Raw genomic sequence first — 20319 nt, forward strand, 5'->3', positions numbered from 1 at the left:
AGTCTTTAAAGTGCTACAGGACTCTCGTTCTTTTTGTTATAGTTACATTTCAGTGTAGAGCAGCACGTCAGGTTGTCCCTTTGGCCGTTAAAGGCCTCCAACTAGATTACTTGAAATTTGCAATTTGGTCTTTAAAATTCTGTGTTTGACTAATCTACAGCTTAATTCTTTTTCAAAGATTGCTTTTTTTTTTTTATTCCACCCATTTCAGAAGTTGAAAAAGAACATACAGTACAGTTTTTTTGCTTTCATCCACTTCCTATCAAAAGCAGCATTTGTCTTTCTACTATCATCCACCAGAGTTAAATAGCTGATTCATCAGAAAAAGCAATTGAATTTGTCATAATCGCAACTGAAACCATTATTTTTTTACTGTCACCTTAGTTTTTACTAGGATGAAAATGATGCAGTAATAAAATTTGTTGATCTCCAATTCATTTTATCATTGTAGAAACTCAAGAAGAGCCAAATGTTAATTTCTAATAAAACCTCTTTTTATAGTAACCCCACAAAAAGCTCGAGTGTTCCTTTTATTGATTAAATTATATATTTAAATAAAAATAATAGGACCACATGCTTACCAAATTCCTTCAGCATCATCTTAGGCTTTTAACTTAGTGTTCTGTTCTTATCCAAGTTAGCTGATCAGTCTACTTGTTCAACCTTGCATCTTTATTTTACTGCTCCTACCTGGTTTCAGCTGTCGTCATGCAAATTTAAGTAAACATTAAGTGTCATAGCAGTTTCTTTCTGGTAAAAGTTATTATACAAAGGGTTCTTTTCATACACTAAATGTTAAAGTTTGTGTCCATGTCTTATGCTTTCATGTTGTGATCTGAGTGCATTTCTAAAGAGTTTAGCGCTTTATAGAATGTAAAGAAAAAAAATATATACATATATTTGTTTTTAGTGGTCTGATTTCCTCTAAAACTATTTCATTTTGCTAACATCTCTGTGGATATAAACACTATGTAAATTTACCATCTTTAGTTCTGATCCTAAATCAGGGTCCACTAGCATAGTCACCTACCCTGTGCAGAAGGAAGGAATCAACACCGATCCCAGTGCTGGGTAGGGTCTAAAGATTTTACTTAATACAAAGTACACTGGTGACATTAAACAGGATGTTAAACAAAAGTAGAGTTTTCATGGTTCTTTCTATTTAAAATATTTCTTGAAGAATATAGAGATTCAACTTTGTATATGGTGCATTACAGTCACCCTTGACAAGCGTTATACAATGTTGATGTAAACTTCTGTTAAAAAATATTGCTTATTAGATGCCTTTGAATTTTTAAGTTTTAGATTGTCATTGAATGTTTAGAACATGGAAGCTCACACTTCCTTTTTTTTTTTTTTTTTTTTTTTTTAAGGGGTTTTGTGGTTACTCTCTTATTTGGAAAAACAAATTCAGAAAAGTACCTTGAACAGTGTGAACACTCATTTCTTCCTTCTACACCTGTTGGGATTTCTAAGGTAAGCAGCATAAGGAAAATTAACAAAACTTTTTAGCTGCAAGATCAGAATCTATAAACTTCAAGCTTTCTTGCATGACTCTTTCAGTGTGCTGGTACTATCAAAGAATTTGAAATGTATCTGTTTAAGTGCGTATTTCCCAAGATGAACAATTCTGTTTTCAGAGTTCGAGCCAGGTTTTCTTCTGCTACAAAGAAATATAATAAATGGGTAAACCCTGCACTGGTCTTTCCTAAACACATTTTTATGAAGTGTGTGCTACTTTAAAGAAACTGTTTGTTTTTATTGTATTTTTCTGGCTGCAGTGTGAGAAGCAGAAAAACATATATACTAAGTAGTTTCTTCCTATGTGCAATCTGTGTAGTTTTTCTCTATTTAACTTTTGTCATTTCCTAGTTATTAATTTAATAAATGTTTGTGGCTTAGTCTGCAAAAGTGTGGAGACTGGACTCCTCCTCCTTCTTATCCAATAGAATCACCATTGCTGTTTGGGATTTTTCTTGAAGTCATGTTTCTTGAAGCCAGTGACTTTTCTTTGCTCTAACAACCTGGTTTTCTGGTTGGTTGAGCCTCCTTTTAAGACTCTTCACTGGGTAGATTTTGCATCTCCTTACCTTGAAGGTAATGTAACAAATACCTCAGCCAGAACAATGGAAGAGGTATTTCATGCTGTCATGTAGTTCTCTGTATTTGAACTTCCACAGTGAGAAGGTGTTCCTTCGTACTTGTCTTTGTTAAAAACGAAGATCCTGTCCACCTAAAAAGATCCCTCCCTCCAGAAAATATAAAGGAAGAAAGCAACCATCATGCTGATTTCCCCCACTGGGCCCAGACAGACGTGGCATCCTTACCTGTCTCAGCTGGCACTATGTCCACCAAGGACTCTCCAGACCACTCTGGGCCTTCTATTGCCAAACAAGAGACATACTCTCCATCCCAATCTGTGACTCCCACGACTCAAAGCATGGCTCCTTCATGGTTCCAATACATAAAGACATCTTTCTGTAATGAGTACAGGAAGTACTACTGCACAGTAGGAAGGAAAGTAATCCTCATACCTACCTACAGAAATGGAAGAGATTCCAAGTATGATGCCAACCTAAGGGTGTCGCCCCAAATACAAACACACTACCAATAGTCCTGGGCTATCTGTTGGCTTTCAAGAAATCAGGACTCTACCTTAACTCACTAAAGGTTCACCTAGCAACAATCAGAAGCTTCCACCAGCAGAACCTATTTTCTCCCATCCAGCTATGAAGAGGTTTCTCAAAGCCATAGCAAACCTCTTCCCACAGCCTAGACTTCCCACTCCAAGATTGCCATTTGAACTCATGACCATATGTTCATTAACTTACCTTTCATGAAAACAGCATTCCTTATCACCATTATTTCAGCGAGACACATAGGGGAAATAGAGGCTCTCATGGCACATTCTTCGCTTCACTGTATTCTTCCCAAACAAGGTCGCGCTTAGACCACATCCGAAGTTCACTCCCAAGGTAACTTCTGCATTCCATATAAATCAGCTTATTCAGTTTCCAGCCTCATCAGGATAATAGGGAAGCCATCTTCCATACATTCAATGTAAGGAGAACTTTAGCCTTGTACTTGGACAGGACGAAAGGGTTGAGAAAATCAGTGAGACTTTTCCTCTCTGTTGCAGATAGATCAAAACGAACAGCGATTTCAGCTCAAAGGCTGTCTAGGTGGGTCTCAGGCTCTATTTAAACTCTGTTACCAACTGCGTAATGCAACATCCCCATCTTCAGTATGCACACACTCTATGAGGTCGGTCTCCTTGTCAGTAATCTTCTTCAAAGGTATCCCTGTATCAGAAATCTGCAGAGCAGCTACCTGGCCATCTGCACATACTTTTGCAGAACACTATGCCATCCTGGGGGATTCAGCTGCAGATGCCAAATTTGATGCTACAGTACTATCATCCATATCGGACTCGACTCCGAAGTCCCAGCCTTCAGTGGTGGGCACTGCTCGGGAGTCACCCTATAGTGAAGCAATCAAACAGACTCTACTGGAAGAAAAGAAGTTACTCATCTTGTGCAGTAACAATGGTTCTTTGAGATGTGTGTTCCTATGGGTGCCCCACTACCTCTGCTTCAGAGTTCTAGTAGTTGACTCTGTGGTAGAAAAGGAACTGAGGAGGGAATGTCCGCACGCACTGGCTACCTCGTGGCAGGCAGAGAGCAGCGCATGTGCAGGCGGGACGGACCGCTACCAAAAATCTCCAGACAGAAGTGCCGGGGCGCAGACACCCCTATAGTGGAGCACCTATAGGGGGACACATCTTGAAGAACCATCATTCCTGCACAAGGTGTGTAACTTCTTCCTCCTCTTCAATCTCTGAGTGCACTCCTTCAAGTGACAAGCTTTGCATCTTCACCTTTCTCGGTGCAATCTTGCAGTTCTCCTACTCTTGTACCAGTCTCTTGGTTACAGCAATCTTCGTACCACCTGTGACTACTCAACAGGCTTGACTGGGTTTGGCGCCTGCAAATTTTCTCTTCAGGACCTATGACCCACTGAATAGAGACCCAAACCATCCTTTTCAAAACCAAGTATTGTTTAATTGTAACAGTAGTAACACAGCATAACAAAAGAATTTTTTTTTAACACAAATGAAGGTCTGTATGCATGTCTCTCTTGCCTAACGGCTTAAAGTAGCCTTGTTTAACTCCAAAGACCCCAACCACTGGAATCTGAGTTCCCCTTCTCACCAAACTCTCATACTCCCCTGTATGGGGAATGTCCTATTATAAGTCTAAGACCAGTCCTTTGTATTCTCTGGTGTCTCATGAGAGCTTGGTTAAACAAGTTTGGTCTGTTCACAATGGGGTCCAAGTTAGATTTGAAAGCAGTTGGTTTTCTGCATTGATTCAGGAGTTTGCAGAGCAGCTGCTACATGTCACAGTCTACCATCCTGGGTATGTGCCCCCAATTCTTGTTTGAATTAACCTCTTATGCTCATCCAGTTAACAATTAAAAACAATTAGACAAGCAGATTGAACTAATAAATTCCTAAAATATTAAAGGCAGCCTTACCTTCACTATAGTACCCACTACCACTATAGAATTCAGTGGGCTCAGAAGAACAGTGACTTAAGTTTTAGAAGTTTTATTTTTTTCAGACCAGTGAATTAGAAGTGTGATGTATCCAAGTGCAATATCATATACAGAGCAACTCAATTAATTATAGGACATATGTTTCATCAAAAGTTGCACTTGCAGGGAACTCCCAATTTACACAGAACCACCACCTCATTTGTTCTCATAACTGATGTCACTTTTTGAAATGAGGCGTGGGCGGGTGGTCAAGGTGGGAGAAATGACTTGTCTTTTAAAAAAGAAAAAAAAAGTATAGTTTTGGTTTTCCAAAATGTGAGAGGTCTCCAGATTTCTCAAAGACTGTAAGAAAATGAAAATATCCTTTTTTTACACCACCCCGCCCCACCCCCAGAGTTGCTATTGATACAGGACACAGTTTAGGGCACCCAGACAAACAGTTCTGCTTTTCCTATTTTTCCAATGTTTATTTTATAAAAGAAACCTTTATTTTTGACTTACAGGCTTTCCAGAGTTTGTTATATAATAGTTCATCATTCTTTTAAGTCATTTTCCAAATAAGTTTAGTTTTGTGTGCTCAACACAGCATGGAGGTTGCTCAAGGTTGCAGTTTCTAATGGTTAGGTACAAATCCCAGATCTGTACTTTCAGTCCTATTTTAGTCACAGACTATCCTTTCTCTTCTGTCTATTATGGCATTTCGAAGGAACCTAATTTTTTCACCATATGGGTAGAGTTTTTCCAATATTAGTCCCTCGGCTCGATTCAGTGCATAGTAGAAGGAGTTGGAGAGTGTGTGTGTGTGTGTGTGTGTGTGTGTGTGTGTGTGTGTGTGTGTGTGTGTGTGTGTGTGTAAATAATTTTATGTACTATATAACTCATGATTATAAGATAAATACTGTAGTGTAGGATTCTTCACTACGAAATGTTCATGTACCATGAACAATAGATATCACTGGTTCTTATTCACAGTGAAGATCTGTTTAGTAAAATTGTCTAATCTATTTTTAAGTGTGCAGAAGAAATGAAACATGAAGCCAGGCCTATTAAGATTGACCGAAGATTGACAGGTGCCAATATAATTGATGAACCTTTGCAACAAGTGAGTTTTAATATAAAATATTTGAATATTTTTTTATCTATTGGGTATGGTATTTTTGTGACTTTCATAACTAAAATATTTGTGTGATCCACAAAATGGGAAACTGTTTATGAATAACAATAATTGAACATTGCTTAAATATAAATTGCATAGTTTTTATAGAAGTCTGTTCTAAATAACTAACGAATACCTGCCTTATTTATAGGTTGAAGAGCTCGTTTTTAAAATATCTTCTGTATGGAAGACTGAATTTCACTTTATACTTACATGGTGGCGGAATGTGTTGTTAAATCCTTAATTTTACCGTTGTACTTATTTGTTCGACAGATTTTGTCCAAAATGATGAATGAGGACAAAAACAGCAAGTCAGTTGTTTAATTCTTTTGAGTAGTTGTTACATTCAGCATAGTAATGACTTGCAGATTGAGCACTGCGCACGAAATTTAACAAGAAATAAATATAAAATATATTAGATTGCGTCTCCTTTGACATTTTCTGTTTACTTATAGATCAAATATGACATGGGCAGTGGCATTATAAATTTCCCTACATTGCCTTGCCAGTATGCCTCTACTGTAAAAGGAAGGACTAAGGGTTGAAAAGATTGAATTCAATCTCCATATGTGTTCTTATATTGGTCTCTTTACTGAAGAAAGCAAAGATAGTAAATTATAAATTTAACTCTCATAAGCTTAATTTAAAGTTATTTATCATAAAATGTTACAGAATAATATAAATTTCACTTTATAGAGCTTAGCTAAAGCAATGTTTTCTGCCCCAAAGAATGCGAGACATATTTTTTTTTAAATTACGTGCTATAATAAACCTGAGAAGTACGTGCTAGCCTTCAGGCATCAGATTGCAAATATCTTGAATTATGAATACAAACTCTCTGCTACAAACCCAGAAACTCAAGTGAAATAGTTGTTCTGTAACAACCTGTTAAATGCTCAGAATAAGGTTAAGCTTTTATCACACCTTTGGTGCTACAGACATAATTAACAATCTCATTTTCAGGAGGTATTTTTTTGTGAGTGACTTATTCTAGAAGTGTTTGTTCTCCCAAAGTAAAAGTAATGGTAGCTGACATGGCATAGGTGTAGCATACAGCTCTTCAAATGTTTTGGATCCTGTGCTTAATATTGAGTAGTATCCGCACAGAAAAAAAAAAGACTGATTAATTTAGTTTAGTTTTTACTGTTAAAAAAGATAAAACTCGTGTTCAAACCCCAGTACTAGCTCTCAAGCTCTGTACGGCAAATAATTCTCAGAGTTCTTATGTTGTCTATATCCATTCCTCCCCATAACTCATCTCTTAATGATACTGTACAACTCACCATTCTCTATCTAAATTAGTACAGATTGGATATTGTGTATAGTACCAAATTAATATGTTACAAAATTCAGTTAAAATTGTCACCCTGATCTCTGTCATATCAGCTGTACCTGTTATCGGCATGTCTCTAATTTTGTGTTTTTTGAAGAAGATGGAGAAAGTGTGGGAGGCAACTTCGGAATCATTTGGGGTCCTCAAATTCCATGATCTCTTTATATCTGGCTTTTGGCCCCAGGGTATAGTGATTGTGGAGGCTGGATTTGATAGCAGCATTTAACTACCTGAAAGTGGGTTCTAGAGAGGATTGAGCTAGGCTGTTCTCAGTAATGGTAATGACAGAACTACGAGCAATGTTCTTAAGTTGCAGTGGGGGAGGTCTAGGTTGGATTTTAGGAAAAACTTTTTCATTAGGAGGGTGGTGGAATCTCCATCCTTAGAGGTTTTTAGAGTGTGGCTTGACAAAGCCTTGGCTGTAATGATTTAGTTGGGGTAGGTCCTGCTTTGAGCAGGAGGTTGGACTAGATGACCTCCTGAGGTCCCATCCAACCCTAATCTTTTGTGATTCTATAGAGCATTTTCTCTTAATTCCTTCTTTCCCTATCAATACCTGTTTCCAGAACTCTTTTGATTCTGGAGGGATGACCTACAGTGTGCTACTCTTTCCCAAACATCTCTTTTAGGAGGAGGGAGGAATGCTCTTTATCTGTGAATATCACCAGTGCTTACTTCTACTTCTGCTCATAGTCATTTCATGCAGGAAGAGTGAATTTGATACTGTTATGTGTTTCACTCCTGCTCAGATTCTTCTTTTACTGCTTGGGAAGGCTCTGAACAACAGAAGAGGCACTAGAGTTGTTTGTCTTCAGATTCAGGAAGGCAACACTTAGGGTATATCTATATTGATGGCAGCACTCTGGGTACCACTGGATCAATTCTTGGGGGGATTGATTGAGCGGCAGTGGGGACTTGCTCAATCAATCTGAAAGTTGATGCTGTTAATCCACCCCTGCAAAAAGAGTAATGCTGTGTCGACAGGAAGGCATTTCCCGTTGGCGCAGTGTAGTGGGGATACCGCAATAGGTAGAAGTTAGGAAATTGACGGGAGATAAGCAAGCTTCTCTATGTTCTTGAATTTCGCCAGCAGTGTAGAGCAAGCCTTAATCTATTCACACTCTGTCCATATTTGGAAGTTATCTTTGCAGCTGTGTAGGCTTAGAAACCTTTTCATTATTTTTTAAAAAAAAGCTAAATTAGTTCCCTTCTCCTCTGACTTTCATGCCGCTACATGCTTTATAGGTGCTGATAAATGAAATTTAATCCCTATCTTTATCAGCTGTTGACTGACCATGGAGAAGTTAACTTGGAACAAAGCACAGTCAGGAAAAATTCGCAGCTTGGATTCTTTGTATTCTAAACCACTAAGTACTTTCAGAATTCTATTTGCAATGCTTAGCTTTCCACAGACCGCAAGGATTGTCTGGGACCAGATAAAATTGTGTCCTTCTGCCTCCTCACTCTCATCTTCTTGCAGAATTCAAACTAGCCTCATTGCAGTTGAATTACTCTTCAGTAATTCAGAAAGCTTCTTAGGAAAATTTAAAGCAGAGCCATTACCCCCCTCAGATATACCTAACAGCACTCACATGTTGAGCCCAGGCTCAAGACTGTCTTCACTTCCCCTTTCTATTGTTTGTCTGAGATATGCTTTTTATATCTATATGAAACCCATTTGTGTGTGTGCGGAGGAGGGAAGGTTTTACAAGATTAGTTGTGACCCTGGAATACTCATTTTGAAACTGTATTTACTGCCAGCTTGCTGTATTTTTATACATGTAAAATAGCTGTGAGCATGTGATTGTGGAGGCTATGCAAATAGTTCTTGAATGATAATGCATTTATTAAAAATCATACTTGTATATTTCATAATATTTGTACTTGTAGTTTATGGATTCATCTCTGGTTCAATTTCATAAAAGAGAGAAATTGCAAGGAGTCAATGATCTACAGTATAGAGCTACACTGTACAAAAAGAATGGTGGAGACTGCTCAGCATAAGTAAATGTAGTGTGAGCTTTGCAAGAGTCACAAATGGATTGCTGCCAGTTTTGTTACCAGATTTTTTCAGTGCAAAATCCATTACTTGCTATGAATGCAGAGCTGTGAGTATGAAAAGAGGAAACTTGCAAGTTTTTCACTTTCTTTAAATTTCTCATTGAATTTGATATTATAATCACCAATGACACAGTTTTTACTATTATGATGTAGAGCAAAATCATACACTTGAGTATGTTAAATCTTGTGTACTTGCCAAGTACTCCCACTAAGAAGTATATGAAGATTTAAAAATTACAGTGTGTCACGCTGTTTGGAGTGGCTCACAATTGTAAGTGACTTCCTGAGGGTAGATTGTCAAAAACAGGGCAGACACCCCAAACTGATGGTATGTTCTATAATTAGATTTTTTCAAGCCAGTAACAAATATGAATCACTGTAACAGTCTAACCATGGAATCGGACAATCCCCTTAGACTCTCCAGTCTATCTTGCCATCAAGACAAAATGTACTTAGTGATAAATGGTCGTTTACACCAAAAATCACACAATATTCAGGTCACTTCCAGTCTCAAGAAACCAGTCACTTACCTCAGATCAATTAGTGTACGATCGAAAGTACCAAAGACAAACTCCTGTCGCCAATCCTGTAATAAATGATCTAATGGTTTATTAACTGGGAAAGAGAAAAAAGTTATTTATAGGTTTTAAAGCAAGCAAATGAGTTGCTGAATCCAAAGAGTGACAGAGTTGTAGTGATCTGTCAATTCAAAGTGTCTTCCAGAGAAATCTCAGGAGGCAACCTCTGGGGATCTCTGTCTGCAGTTTGGTGTGTCTGGCCCTGTGAGAGTTCAAACAGTAAAGATATGAAAAATCTTCATGTCAGCTATTTTTATTTCCCTCTTCCAGCATTCAAAGCAATGTGATGAGTCCTCCTGCATGTACTTCTCATGGTGGATGGGGAAACTGTCTGATAATGGCCATCTTAAATTTTGATGGTAGTCCTGGATGAAATTGAAGAGGGGTTAATTTCCGTGCCTTGGCTCACAAATTCAGAGCAAACATTTACAAAGTTTTATAAAGCAAAACTTACGTATTTTCTGATAGCATGGAGTGTACGTTAGAAGTAAGATTAATGGATGCAGAAATTTGAACAAGCATTTCCTAGTCTAAACACTAAATAAAATCTTATAAGACTAATAACTGTTTTTTTGGGGGGGGTTTTGAGCAAAACTAACATACAGCTGAATTGATTTGGTTGCCAGCTATGAGTTTGTCAGTTCTTGGTAAGAGCTGGTACCTTATCTGTCAGCATCACACAGTGCCTTTAGATATGTCTTTAACACAAAGGCCAGACAGAACAAAAGAAACGAGCTGTGATTTGCAGATAAAATATTCTGCCATCCTCTTGTAACCCTGTGGCAGGGTTCATGGTACTTGTATGTCTGAGCCACAGTTGTAATTGTGATGAGTAGAGGTTGCTTTGCACGTCTTTCCTTTATGTGACCAGTGGTTCTCTGTAATTGGCAAATCCACTGGGTGAACATCTCAACACCCCATAGCTCAGACACTACATGGAGAGAGTAGCTATGTAGTTCCAAGAAGCTACAGAGTCTGTCTGCATAGCCTTTCTGCTTTATCATTCCCTTAGCCAACCAGTAAAATAGGTGTTTCCCTGTGTTTGGGGCCTTCCACAACTGCAGAAAGTCTGAGACTTTTATGTAGCTGTGAGTAAATTTGCATAGTCTAAGGTACATTTAATGTCTACATAAGCATAAAAATATATTGATAAAATCAAATGTTTCAGAGATTGTTTTGATGCTCAGCCTAGTCTCTGCATGTTTTGAAATATTTCTTGGAGTTTTCACCATTGTAACAATAAAGAAGGGTGCAAGTTAGTCAACTGTAGAGAGTGAGTTAAACATAGACAACATTGAGGTTTAGTTATGTGTATAGCAGTGTCTCAGTCACTGGGATGTAAAGGATGTAAGAGAGCATTGTTTTATTACACAAATAATTTTGTATCTTTTTAATGTTTTTTTTAATTTTAGGTAATCCAGTTCTCATTGAGGGACTATGTCCACTATTGGTATTATACACTAAGTGATGATGAATCCTTTCTTCTTGAAATCAGGCAGGCTCTTCAAAATGCACTCATTCAATTTTCTACTAGGTAAGACTCTTTGTGTTTATATAAACCTAAGTTTAAGCAAATGCAAAATAATACTTTTAGATTGCAGTATAAATTGTGGAGTTTATATATTAAAAAAAAAAAACTTCAAAAACTTCTTAAGCATAGTACAAAAAGTAGTATCTGAATTTTGTGGAACGAGCCCATAGCTTTTTAAAATAATTGTTCAAGACAGGTGCAACCATTTAACCGTCCTCTAATCTGAGTAAATCGAGGGGATATTTACAGCTATTCTATTTTGGAGTCTATACAAATAATGCATAAAAATGCCTAATAGTAATCTCCAGGTAGTTTTGGCTTTAAATTATACCTGTGATTCATCGGACATCTTTTTATATGTAATCCCTTTTCATATCTGCAACAGAGATATGGTTCCAAAGACAAGTCAATCAAAGCCATAGTTCAGGTATTTGTATAATATATTTGTTTAAAATAAAAAAGTTCTAGCTATTTATATGAAGGTGATTTGTTTACCAGTACAGTGAGAGTTCTGTGGCGCCTTAAAGACTAACATATTTTTTTGAGCATATGCTTTCGTGGGCAGAAACCCACTTCATCCGACGATGCATCTGATGAAGTGGGTTTCTGCCCACAAAAGCTTATGCCCAAATAAATTTGTTAGTCTTTAAGGTGCCACAAAACTCTCGCAGTTTTGCTAAAAACAGACTAATACGGCTAACCTTCTGGAACTTGTTTACCAGTGTTTCACATACTGTAGTTTTGTTCTGGAGTACATAAGAGCAATGCAGTGTGTCCAGGGTAAATGCGACATCAGTGATTTGCAGAAAATGGCAAGCTTATATATGTATTTTAAAGAAATATGTGTTAGAATGGTATCTGAGCTGCTATAACATGGGCACGACTATTTCATTCTTTAGGAATTTTAGATTTTTCCCCCCTGCTTTTGGTCAAGTAGGTAGCAGAAAAGAAAGGGACAGCTTTAGAGAGAAATTCCTCTTCTTCCAGCTATTCCCTAGTATGCTTCCTATATCAGTCCAAGTGGCTGTACAGCATCATATTTTGGTGTTATTTCATTACATATTTCATTCACTGTTTGTTCTGAGTGATCATCTTATTTTTATTTATATGTATTCTTAGATATATTGCTTTATTACCAATATGATGTCTTTTTGTAGCTTGATGCAGGAAAAGGGGGTTGTGATTACCTTAGTTAAAGTGTGATGTCAAGCACATTTTAGTAATGGCTTTTCTGCCAGTTTCTTGAAAGTGATATATATTTGCTATGAGTTCTCTTGGCAGGTCTGCTGTGGGTTACTGAGTAGACAATCACTTTCTAGTGAAAATAGACAACTGTCCTCATTGAGCTTTAGCCTGAATTTATTTTTGAACAGAATAAGGTGGTTTCTTTACACCTCTTGCTTCTTAAAGGGATACTGATAACTTAAAATCTAGCTAATTAAAAAAGAAAAATATGCATTTCTAGATGCTACTACTGCCACAAAGTCTCCTTGCTATTTTCTGTGGCTTTACAATCATATTTTATATTTTTAATTTCTTTCCCCTGTTGCAGTGAGACACCCAACACAAATAGGGGGGATATTTTATATAGACAAAAGGGAGAAATTAACTGGTCTCGAATGCACAAAATAAAAAATTGAAAAATAGGGATGCTACCTTTGACAAAAGTAAGTTTTCAAAAAATCAGTGATACTTAAGGGTTTGTCTAAAGTAGTTGTGGGTGTGTTTGTGTTTTTGCACTAGTGTGGCTATGCTGATGGAACTACATCAGTGTAAACCCCTAGTGTAGATGCAGTGCACTAGTACTACAACTGGCTTGCACTTCATTTCTTACACTTTTGCAAGGCACTTTGTACACTGGTACAGTGGGACTATACGAGGGGTTTGCCCTGTTGTTCTCAGGATATGCCCTGTTCAATTTTAGGTACCTTGCCCTGGGTCAGGAAAGCATAGTGGTCACTTTTTAAATGGCTTGAACCTGGAATATTATTCAGTTTTAGCAATGTCATTACCAGAAAGACAGTGGGTAGACAGCAAGCTGGAGCAAGTTCAGATAATAGTTATATAAAGAATCAATTGGTAGTAACTTGAGGAAAAGTTAATAACTCTATTTAATTTGCCTACATTTCACAAGTAAGGGTTTTGTTGCCAATGGAGCTGAAAAATAATCTAGGGTGAACAGTGGGATGTAACTAGAATAATGAGTGAAATAGATGTGAAAAATTAGTCTTAATATCAAGATGATGTCTTACTGTTGACAACTGTTAGGTTATCGAATAATGGAAACTTTTGGAAATGTTATCACTTGGGACCCTTAAAAGTTTAGTGTTGGGACTAAACAACATGGGAGACAGCATACTGTGGGAAATAATCCTGCATTTGCAGGAGATGGACTGCTCTTTGCCTCCATCTTTTAACTACTGTGATTCTGTGCAATTACTTCATTGGTTTATTTTTATAGGGAGGGAAGAATTCACGACTTTTTGAGTGCTATTTGGCTATAGGCAAAAAATTTAACAGCTTATAGGAGTGCTAATTAGTTAGTTAAACTTGATTGACCTGTTTTGACATTAAAGTAGAACTTGCTGTCCTTGTAAGATTGGGAAGTTTGCATTTATGCACATCTTATTTTTAAGAACCTTATTTCATAAAATTGGTGCAAAGCCATCAATAGGCAATCAAAAAAGGCTGCTCCAAGTTTTTGTTACAGTGGTTAGAGAGAGGTATACAACTGTCATAGATAGGTGGATTGGTTTTGGTTTTGGTTTTCTCTAAAAGTTTACAGGGTGGCATAGATTCACTAAAATGATAATATATACATACTGCAAAATTCCTTGGTTTTTTTCCTTGGGAAATACTTGTCAGAGAAATTATGTAAGGCTGCCACCTAGTGTTCTTTGTGTGCTTTAGTAGGTACTTACTACAGATGAACAATTTGGCTACTGAGTCGTCATAACATTGTCACACTCTTCAAGATGTAATGCTTTCTACTTATCATTTTCTCCCAGTTCATTCTTCTAGACTTTACTATAGGCTTACTCCTCTGTAAAGTTTCTTGTTGATATTGGAGGGAAAGCAGTTCAGAAACCAAGGAGGTTTTAGTTAAGGGTAAGGGACCTTTTAGGGCAGAGTAGGGTCCAGAATAGTTCGCTTTTGTTGTTTCAGTTAAGAAAGAACCCAGACTGGGGAATGCCTAGCAGGGAGGAGATGCTATGATTGGCTGCCTTCTACTTTACTAAAAACAAAAGGGAGGAACATCTTTCAGTCTCTAAACAGTTAGAAAGTGGTTTTTTCCCTCAGAGCACTTATGAAATGCTGATACAGGAATATCATAAAAAGGTGGCTACTATTATACCAAATGTATAATACAAAAGAACCTTAGAGTTAAGAACACCTGGGGGAATGGAAGTTGTTCGTAACTCTGAAATGTTTGTAACTCTGAACAAAACGTTGTGGTTGTTCTTTCAAAACTTTACAGTTGAGCATTATCTTAATGCAGCTTTGAAACACTACTATGCAGAAAAAAAATGCTGCTTTCCCTTCATTTTTTAGTAGTTTACGTTTAACCCAGTACTGTACTGTATTTTCTTTTTTTTCGGTTGCCTAATTGTGTACTTCTGGCTCCAAATGAGGTGTGTGGTTGATTGGTCAGTTCGTAACTCTGGTGTTCATAACTCTGAGGTTCTGCTATAACTGGCTCCCTCACAGTTCATGTGATTTTTTTTTTAAATGATTGCTTGCTTATGACATTGCATTTATTTGTAGCTAATGTGATTTCTTATATGTTTACATATTACAAGTTGAGAAGAAAATAATTTGACACCATATTTTTTCACAAGTAACGTCACACATCTGTCTGCGATGTCTGTTAGTGTTATATATTGAGACACCATACAAATGTTAAACCTCTGCTTTCTTATGCTTAGTATAAATTATGAAAAGTGCAAATGCTCATTTTTAACATTTTGATGCAAATGTTGAAATTACTGTTGTACAATATACATTATAGTTTATTATGTAAATATATTTATAGTATGTAAGAAATCATACATGATTTAAGCTTTTCCTTGTCCTCTATGTGTGTTTTTTTAGATGTATAAAAAGCTTTCTAGTGTTGTAGGAACAAATAAATACAAACATGGAAATGTGTGTCTGATTGACTCCCTTTTGTGTAGGCTTCTGTAGACCTCCCTGAGCTGATAGACTAACGTAGGACCCTACTATTGGTTACTCATACAGGTTTTCAGAAATGTAATACTAAATCATACTTCTTGAATCCTTAGATAACTACTGTTTACCTTAGCATTAAAAGAAATTAACGCTTTATTCTGCTTTAAAAATTATGTTGATGTGTATAGTCTGTTTTCTAAAAGGTCAAAAGAAATAGACTGGCAGCCTTATTTCACCACACGACTTGTTGATGATTTTGCCACTCATCTTCGAGTATTCAGAAAAACTCAACAAAAGATAACAGAAAAAGATGATCAAACAAAAGGTATTGCCATAATTTAAAATACATTTGACTTTGTTGTTGTTGACTCTGCATAGCAAACTAGGGTTTTCTCTATTCTACTCTTTATCCAAACAATTTCTTTATTTGTATTCAATTACTACTGACTTACAAAAGAGTCTTACATGTACACAAATATCTTTTAATTTCTTTTGTGTAGGTACAGCCGAAGACCTTGTAAATACATTCTTTGAGGTTGAAGTTGAAATGGAGAAGGAAGTCTGTCGTGATCTAGTCTGCACTTCTCCCAAAGATGAAGAAGGTTTTTCTAATTATTATTTTCTAAGGGTTGTGTTGCTTCATTAAGCGGTGTTAGAAATGTTAGTTACAGCATCAGCTGACAGCATGGAAGATATTCAAAGCTAAGCCTATAACTTTATTGCAATCAAATATGACATGGTATTTCATATATTTCTTGATTGGTGCATATCAGTATTATACTTTTAGTGTCAGTGACAATATATATAATTAAGGCTGAAAGAATTTCATATGGAAATGTGACTTTATTCAATGTCATGGTATCCCTTTATGGGTGGTGGGAGGAAGGAGAGGCTAGTCATTTCTTTATCTAACCTCAGATTATCATCTGGATGAGGAAACAAGGATCTGTTCATTTAAAAAAAATTAAAAACCAATAATAAAGAGATTTGTCATTAATAATGCAGTTACTGCCTGATTCAGAGCAGGAACTTAAATCTGGGTCTCCCACATGAGTACCATGCTATTGGTTATTCTGTGGTGAGTCTCTCTTTCCTGTTGGAACCGTTCCACTTTGAATAAATAAGTTATTCATTTTGGGGGGGGGGGGGGGGGGGGGGGGAGAGAGAGAGAGAGAGAGAGAGAGAGAGAGAGAGAGAGAGAGAGAGAGAGTGTGTGTGTGTGTGTGTGTGTGTGTGAGAGAGAGAGAGAGACTGACTGACTGCATAGCCCCACTGACTAAGGCACTTGTTGGTTATAGGAGATCAAGTTCAAGTCTCTGCTCTGCCTGATTCAGAGCAGGGATTTGAATCAGGGTATTCCACATGAGTGCCCTGACCACTACACCAGTAGCTTCTCTGGGATGGGTCTCTCTCTCCTTTTCTCTCATATCCTGGACCCGAGAAACTTCCCAACAAAAGTTTAATGGACACTGATTCATTTCTATGAAGAGTTTCAATTTCAGCTAGTTGCATATTTCAATGAAAAACTGTTTTGTTGAAAAAATCCTGAAATGCTGTATGCATAAATATGAAAAATGCACTGGAGCAGAGTAGGTGCTTCTATGGGAGTTAAGACAATGCATTCATCCTTCTATTCTAGTCAATATATATAATTAGTAAAGTAATATACTGTCTAGATTAAGTCAATCAGGAATTTACTGCATTGTAAGATTTTAAGACAGTTACATATGTTTATATAAAGTAGAAAAATAAACTTAAAAGTTTGAAAATCATTGAAAATTATATTTAATGCTTTCAAATTCAATCCATAAACTAAAGCTTTTAGAAAGCAAAAAAAACAAAACAAAAAAGCTATCTGAGAATACAGGAAAGGAACATATAGTGTTGTCACTTCTCTGTATTGGATTGAATTTTTTTTTTTTCCTTAGGATTCCTAAGGGATCTGTGTGAGGTGTTACTGTATTTATTGCTACCTCCTGGAGACTTCCAGAACAAGATCATGCGATATTTTGTCAGGGTAAATTTAGGATTTTATATTTATATTTATATTTTACCTTAAGACTTCCAGTCATATATATATTATAAAATAGAATTAGATCTAGGTCACTTATTTTGTGTGTTGTATAAAATGTGATCATCAGCTATTATATTTATACTGGATGATATTTTTCAACATAATCGGTTAGATACATGTTTTCATACTGAGGTGTTGGCTTTCATGTGACATTGGTGAACAATTCTAGATGTCATTGTTTAGAGATATGAGTAGCTTTTGGTGTGCAGTGGTCACTGTTAAAAACTCAGTATTTACCTAATGATACCACACAGTGGTTTTTGTGATACTATAACTTTGGTATGCTTAAAATGGGAAATAACTGAGATTGCAGGTACTATAGAGGGTAAACGTTTCTTCCATGGTCACCTTTGTATTCTCGTCCAATTAATATTACAGTTCTTGAAATTTTATAAAGATGAGTGTTTCATTTTGTCATGCTTCTCTATGGTTCCTTTCACTATGATATCTGTCTGCCAAGGAAGGCTCTCTTCCTTGAGGTCAGATGACTAGTTTCTGTACTGAACACATAGCAGACTAAGGCCTGGTCTATAATTTACCAGGAAATTCGGTGGCAGTCAACGGAAGTTACACAAGCTACGTAATTCTCTTCTGCACGCCAGCTCCACTACGCTGCGCTAACGGGAAATGATTTCCCCTTGACGCAGCACTATGCTTTTTTTGGAGCTGTTTTTATTGAATTGGCTTCCGGATCGATTGAGAGGGTCTCACTTCCGCTCAATCGATCTGGGTAAATCGATCTGACAGCAGCGATTTGCTGCCATCAGTGAAGACATACCCTAAGAGAGCTAACATTCTTTATTTATCACATGAATTTACATTTTGGTGTGGGGAATGAGTTTTGAAAAATAAATCTAATTATCTCTTTCATTCTTTGTTTCAGAATTTGTTTTTAAGTTTGTTCTTAATCTGCTTGAAGATTGATTTGTTACTCAAATATAAGCTTTACGTTGAATTCATAGTAAAATTTGATTTTTTTTGAGTACAGCATTTGTTGCTTTTTAGATATAGAGGACAGATTTCAATTGTATTATATTTCATTTTTCAGGAAATCCTCGCCCGAGGAATTCTTCTTCCATTAATAAACCAGCTCAGTGATCCTGATTATATTAATCAGTATGTCATATGTATGGTAAGCTTTTTGGTGCTTCAGTAGTATTTCCAGAATATTCATCTGTAAGCACATTCTTATTCTCTTTTCCTATGCTTTCTAAGCATGGTTGGTGTATTGGAAATACAATTTGTAATGCAGTAGAAGTGGTAGGGATGCTATAGTTAATGTTGCATAAGAATTCCCATTCTAATTCCCTGCTTTGGTGGCTTTATAACTTTCCCAAACTTTGTTCTTTCAGGATAATAGTTTCTAAACTTGCTCTCTACCTGCAGGTAAACTTTTTAAAAAAGTTTGAGTAAAAATGATTTGTATTTGAGTACAATCAAATTAAGGGGGGAAATAATTTGTCTTCACTATAAAATCATAAAACTTAAATTCTTGCTGTGTTTTGAGAGGTCTGATTCTTCAGTAGTCAATATTTGTTATGAAAATGCCTTAATTGAAAAATGCATGTAAGAGTTGCATCAGATGTTTAGTTTTGGGTTGGAAGACACGATACATCTGAAATCATATTTTGCACTTGCACAGTAGTTTCCTAACCATGATGCACAGCTAGGGAAACCTGCACTTGCGCATAACACAGTGAAACATTTAGTTGTGAGTGTATGTATGATTTAACATACATCTTGCTGTAAGGTTAAAGCTGCATAGTTCCTAAGGTTCACAGTAGAGAGGTCACCTAAATTATGCACTAAAGGGCAGAGGTAAAGTGCATATGCCACCTTATACTTTTCATTTCCTGACTTAAGTGTTTAACTGCAACTTTAATGTTCTCAGTACAATTTTAATGGAATGACCAATTTGGGTTGGTGGAAAACCATATTTATAAGAGTTTTGGGAATCGTTTTAGCCTTACGTGGAAGTTAAAATAGTAACAGTAGGTCATAATACCATGATAAAGATGAATTCAGCAACATTATTAGTGATTTTCATAGCATGCCTCCAAATGAAATAGTTTTCCAAGGGCTTTAAGAATAATAGATGAAACAAAAGCTAACAGCAAAAAGTTTAAGTACATCAGAAGCAGGAAGCCTGCCAAACAATCGCCACTGGACGATTAAGGTGCTGAAGGAGCACTCAAAGACAAGGTCGTTGCAGAGAAGCTAAATGAATACTTTTCATCAGCCTTCACTGCAGAGGATGTGAGGGAGATTTCCACATTTGAGCCATTTAGTTTTGGTGACATATCTGAGGAGCTGTCTCAAATTGATGTATCATTCAAAGTGGTTTTGGAACAAATGGATAAATTAAACAGTAATAAATCACCAGGACCTGAGGGAACTCAAATATGAAATTGCAGAACTACTAACTGTGGTATGTAACTTATCACTTAAATCAGTCTCTGTGGTGACTGGAGGATAGCTAATGTAGCAATGACTTTTTAAAAAGGCTCCAGAGGCGAGCTAAGCAATTACAGGCCGGTAAACGTAACTTAAGTACTAGAAAATTGGTTGAAATTATAGTAAAGAACAGAATTATCAGATACACAGATGAATACAGCATATTGGGGAAGAGTCAACAAAAAGAGTCCCTTTTGTAAAGGGAAATTGTGCCTCACCAATCTATAATAATTCTTTGAGGGTGTCAGCAGACGTGGACACGGGTGATCCAGTTGATATGATATAGTTGGACTTTCAGAAAGCCTTTGACAAGATCCCTCATCAAAGGCTCTTAAGAAGAGATATTAAAAGATGATAAAAGATATTACCTCACCCACCTTGTCTCTCTAGTATTCTGGGACAAGC

General features: G+C 36.7%; 1 protein-coding gene across 1 annotated transcript in view; it reads left to right on the plus strand.

Annotated features, from left to right (window-relative positions):
- Positions 1-20319, plus strand: part of SNX13 (sorting nexin 13) — a 135092-nt gene that overhangs the window by 43854 nt on the left and 70919 nt on the right. The window contains exons 3-9 of the mRNA XM_067562103.1: positions 1374-1476; positions 5570-5659; positions 11098-11219; positions 15590-15711; positions 15887-15988; positions 17315-17403; positions 18509-18592. Of these exons, the coding sequence (XP_067418204.1) occupies positions 1374-1476; positions 5570-5659; positions 11098-11219; positions 15590-15711; positions 15887-15988; positions 17315-17403; positions 18509-18592 (712 nt within the window). The remainder of the gene's footprint in view (positions 1-1373; positions 1477-5569; positions 5660-11097; positions 11220-15589; positions 15712-15886; positions 15989-17314; positions 17404-18508; positions 18593-20319) is intronic.

Source organism: Emydura macquarii, unplaced genomic scaffold (genome assembly GCF_026122565.2).
Source record: "Emydura macquarii macquarii isolate MOO-44397 ecotype Brisbane River unplaced genomic scaffold, CSIRO-AGI_Emac_v2 contig_2422, whole genome shotgun sequence".
NCBI classification, from domain to species: Eukaryota; Metazoa; Chordata; order Testudines; family Chelidae; genus Emydura; species Emydura macquarii.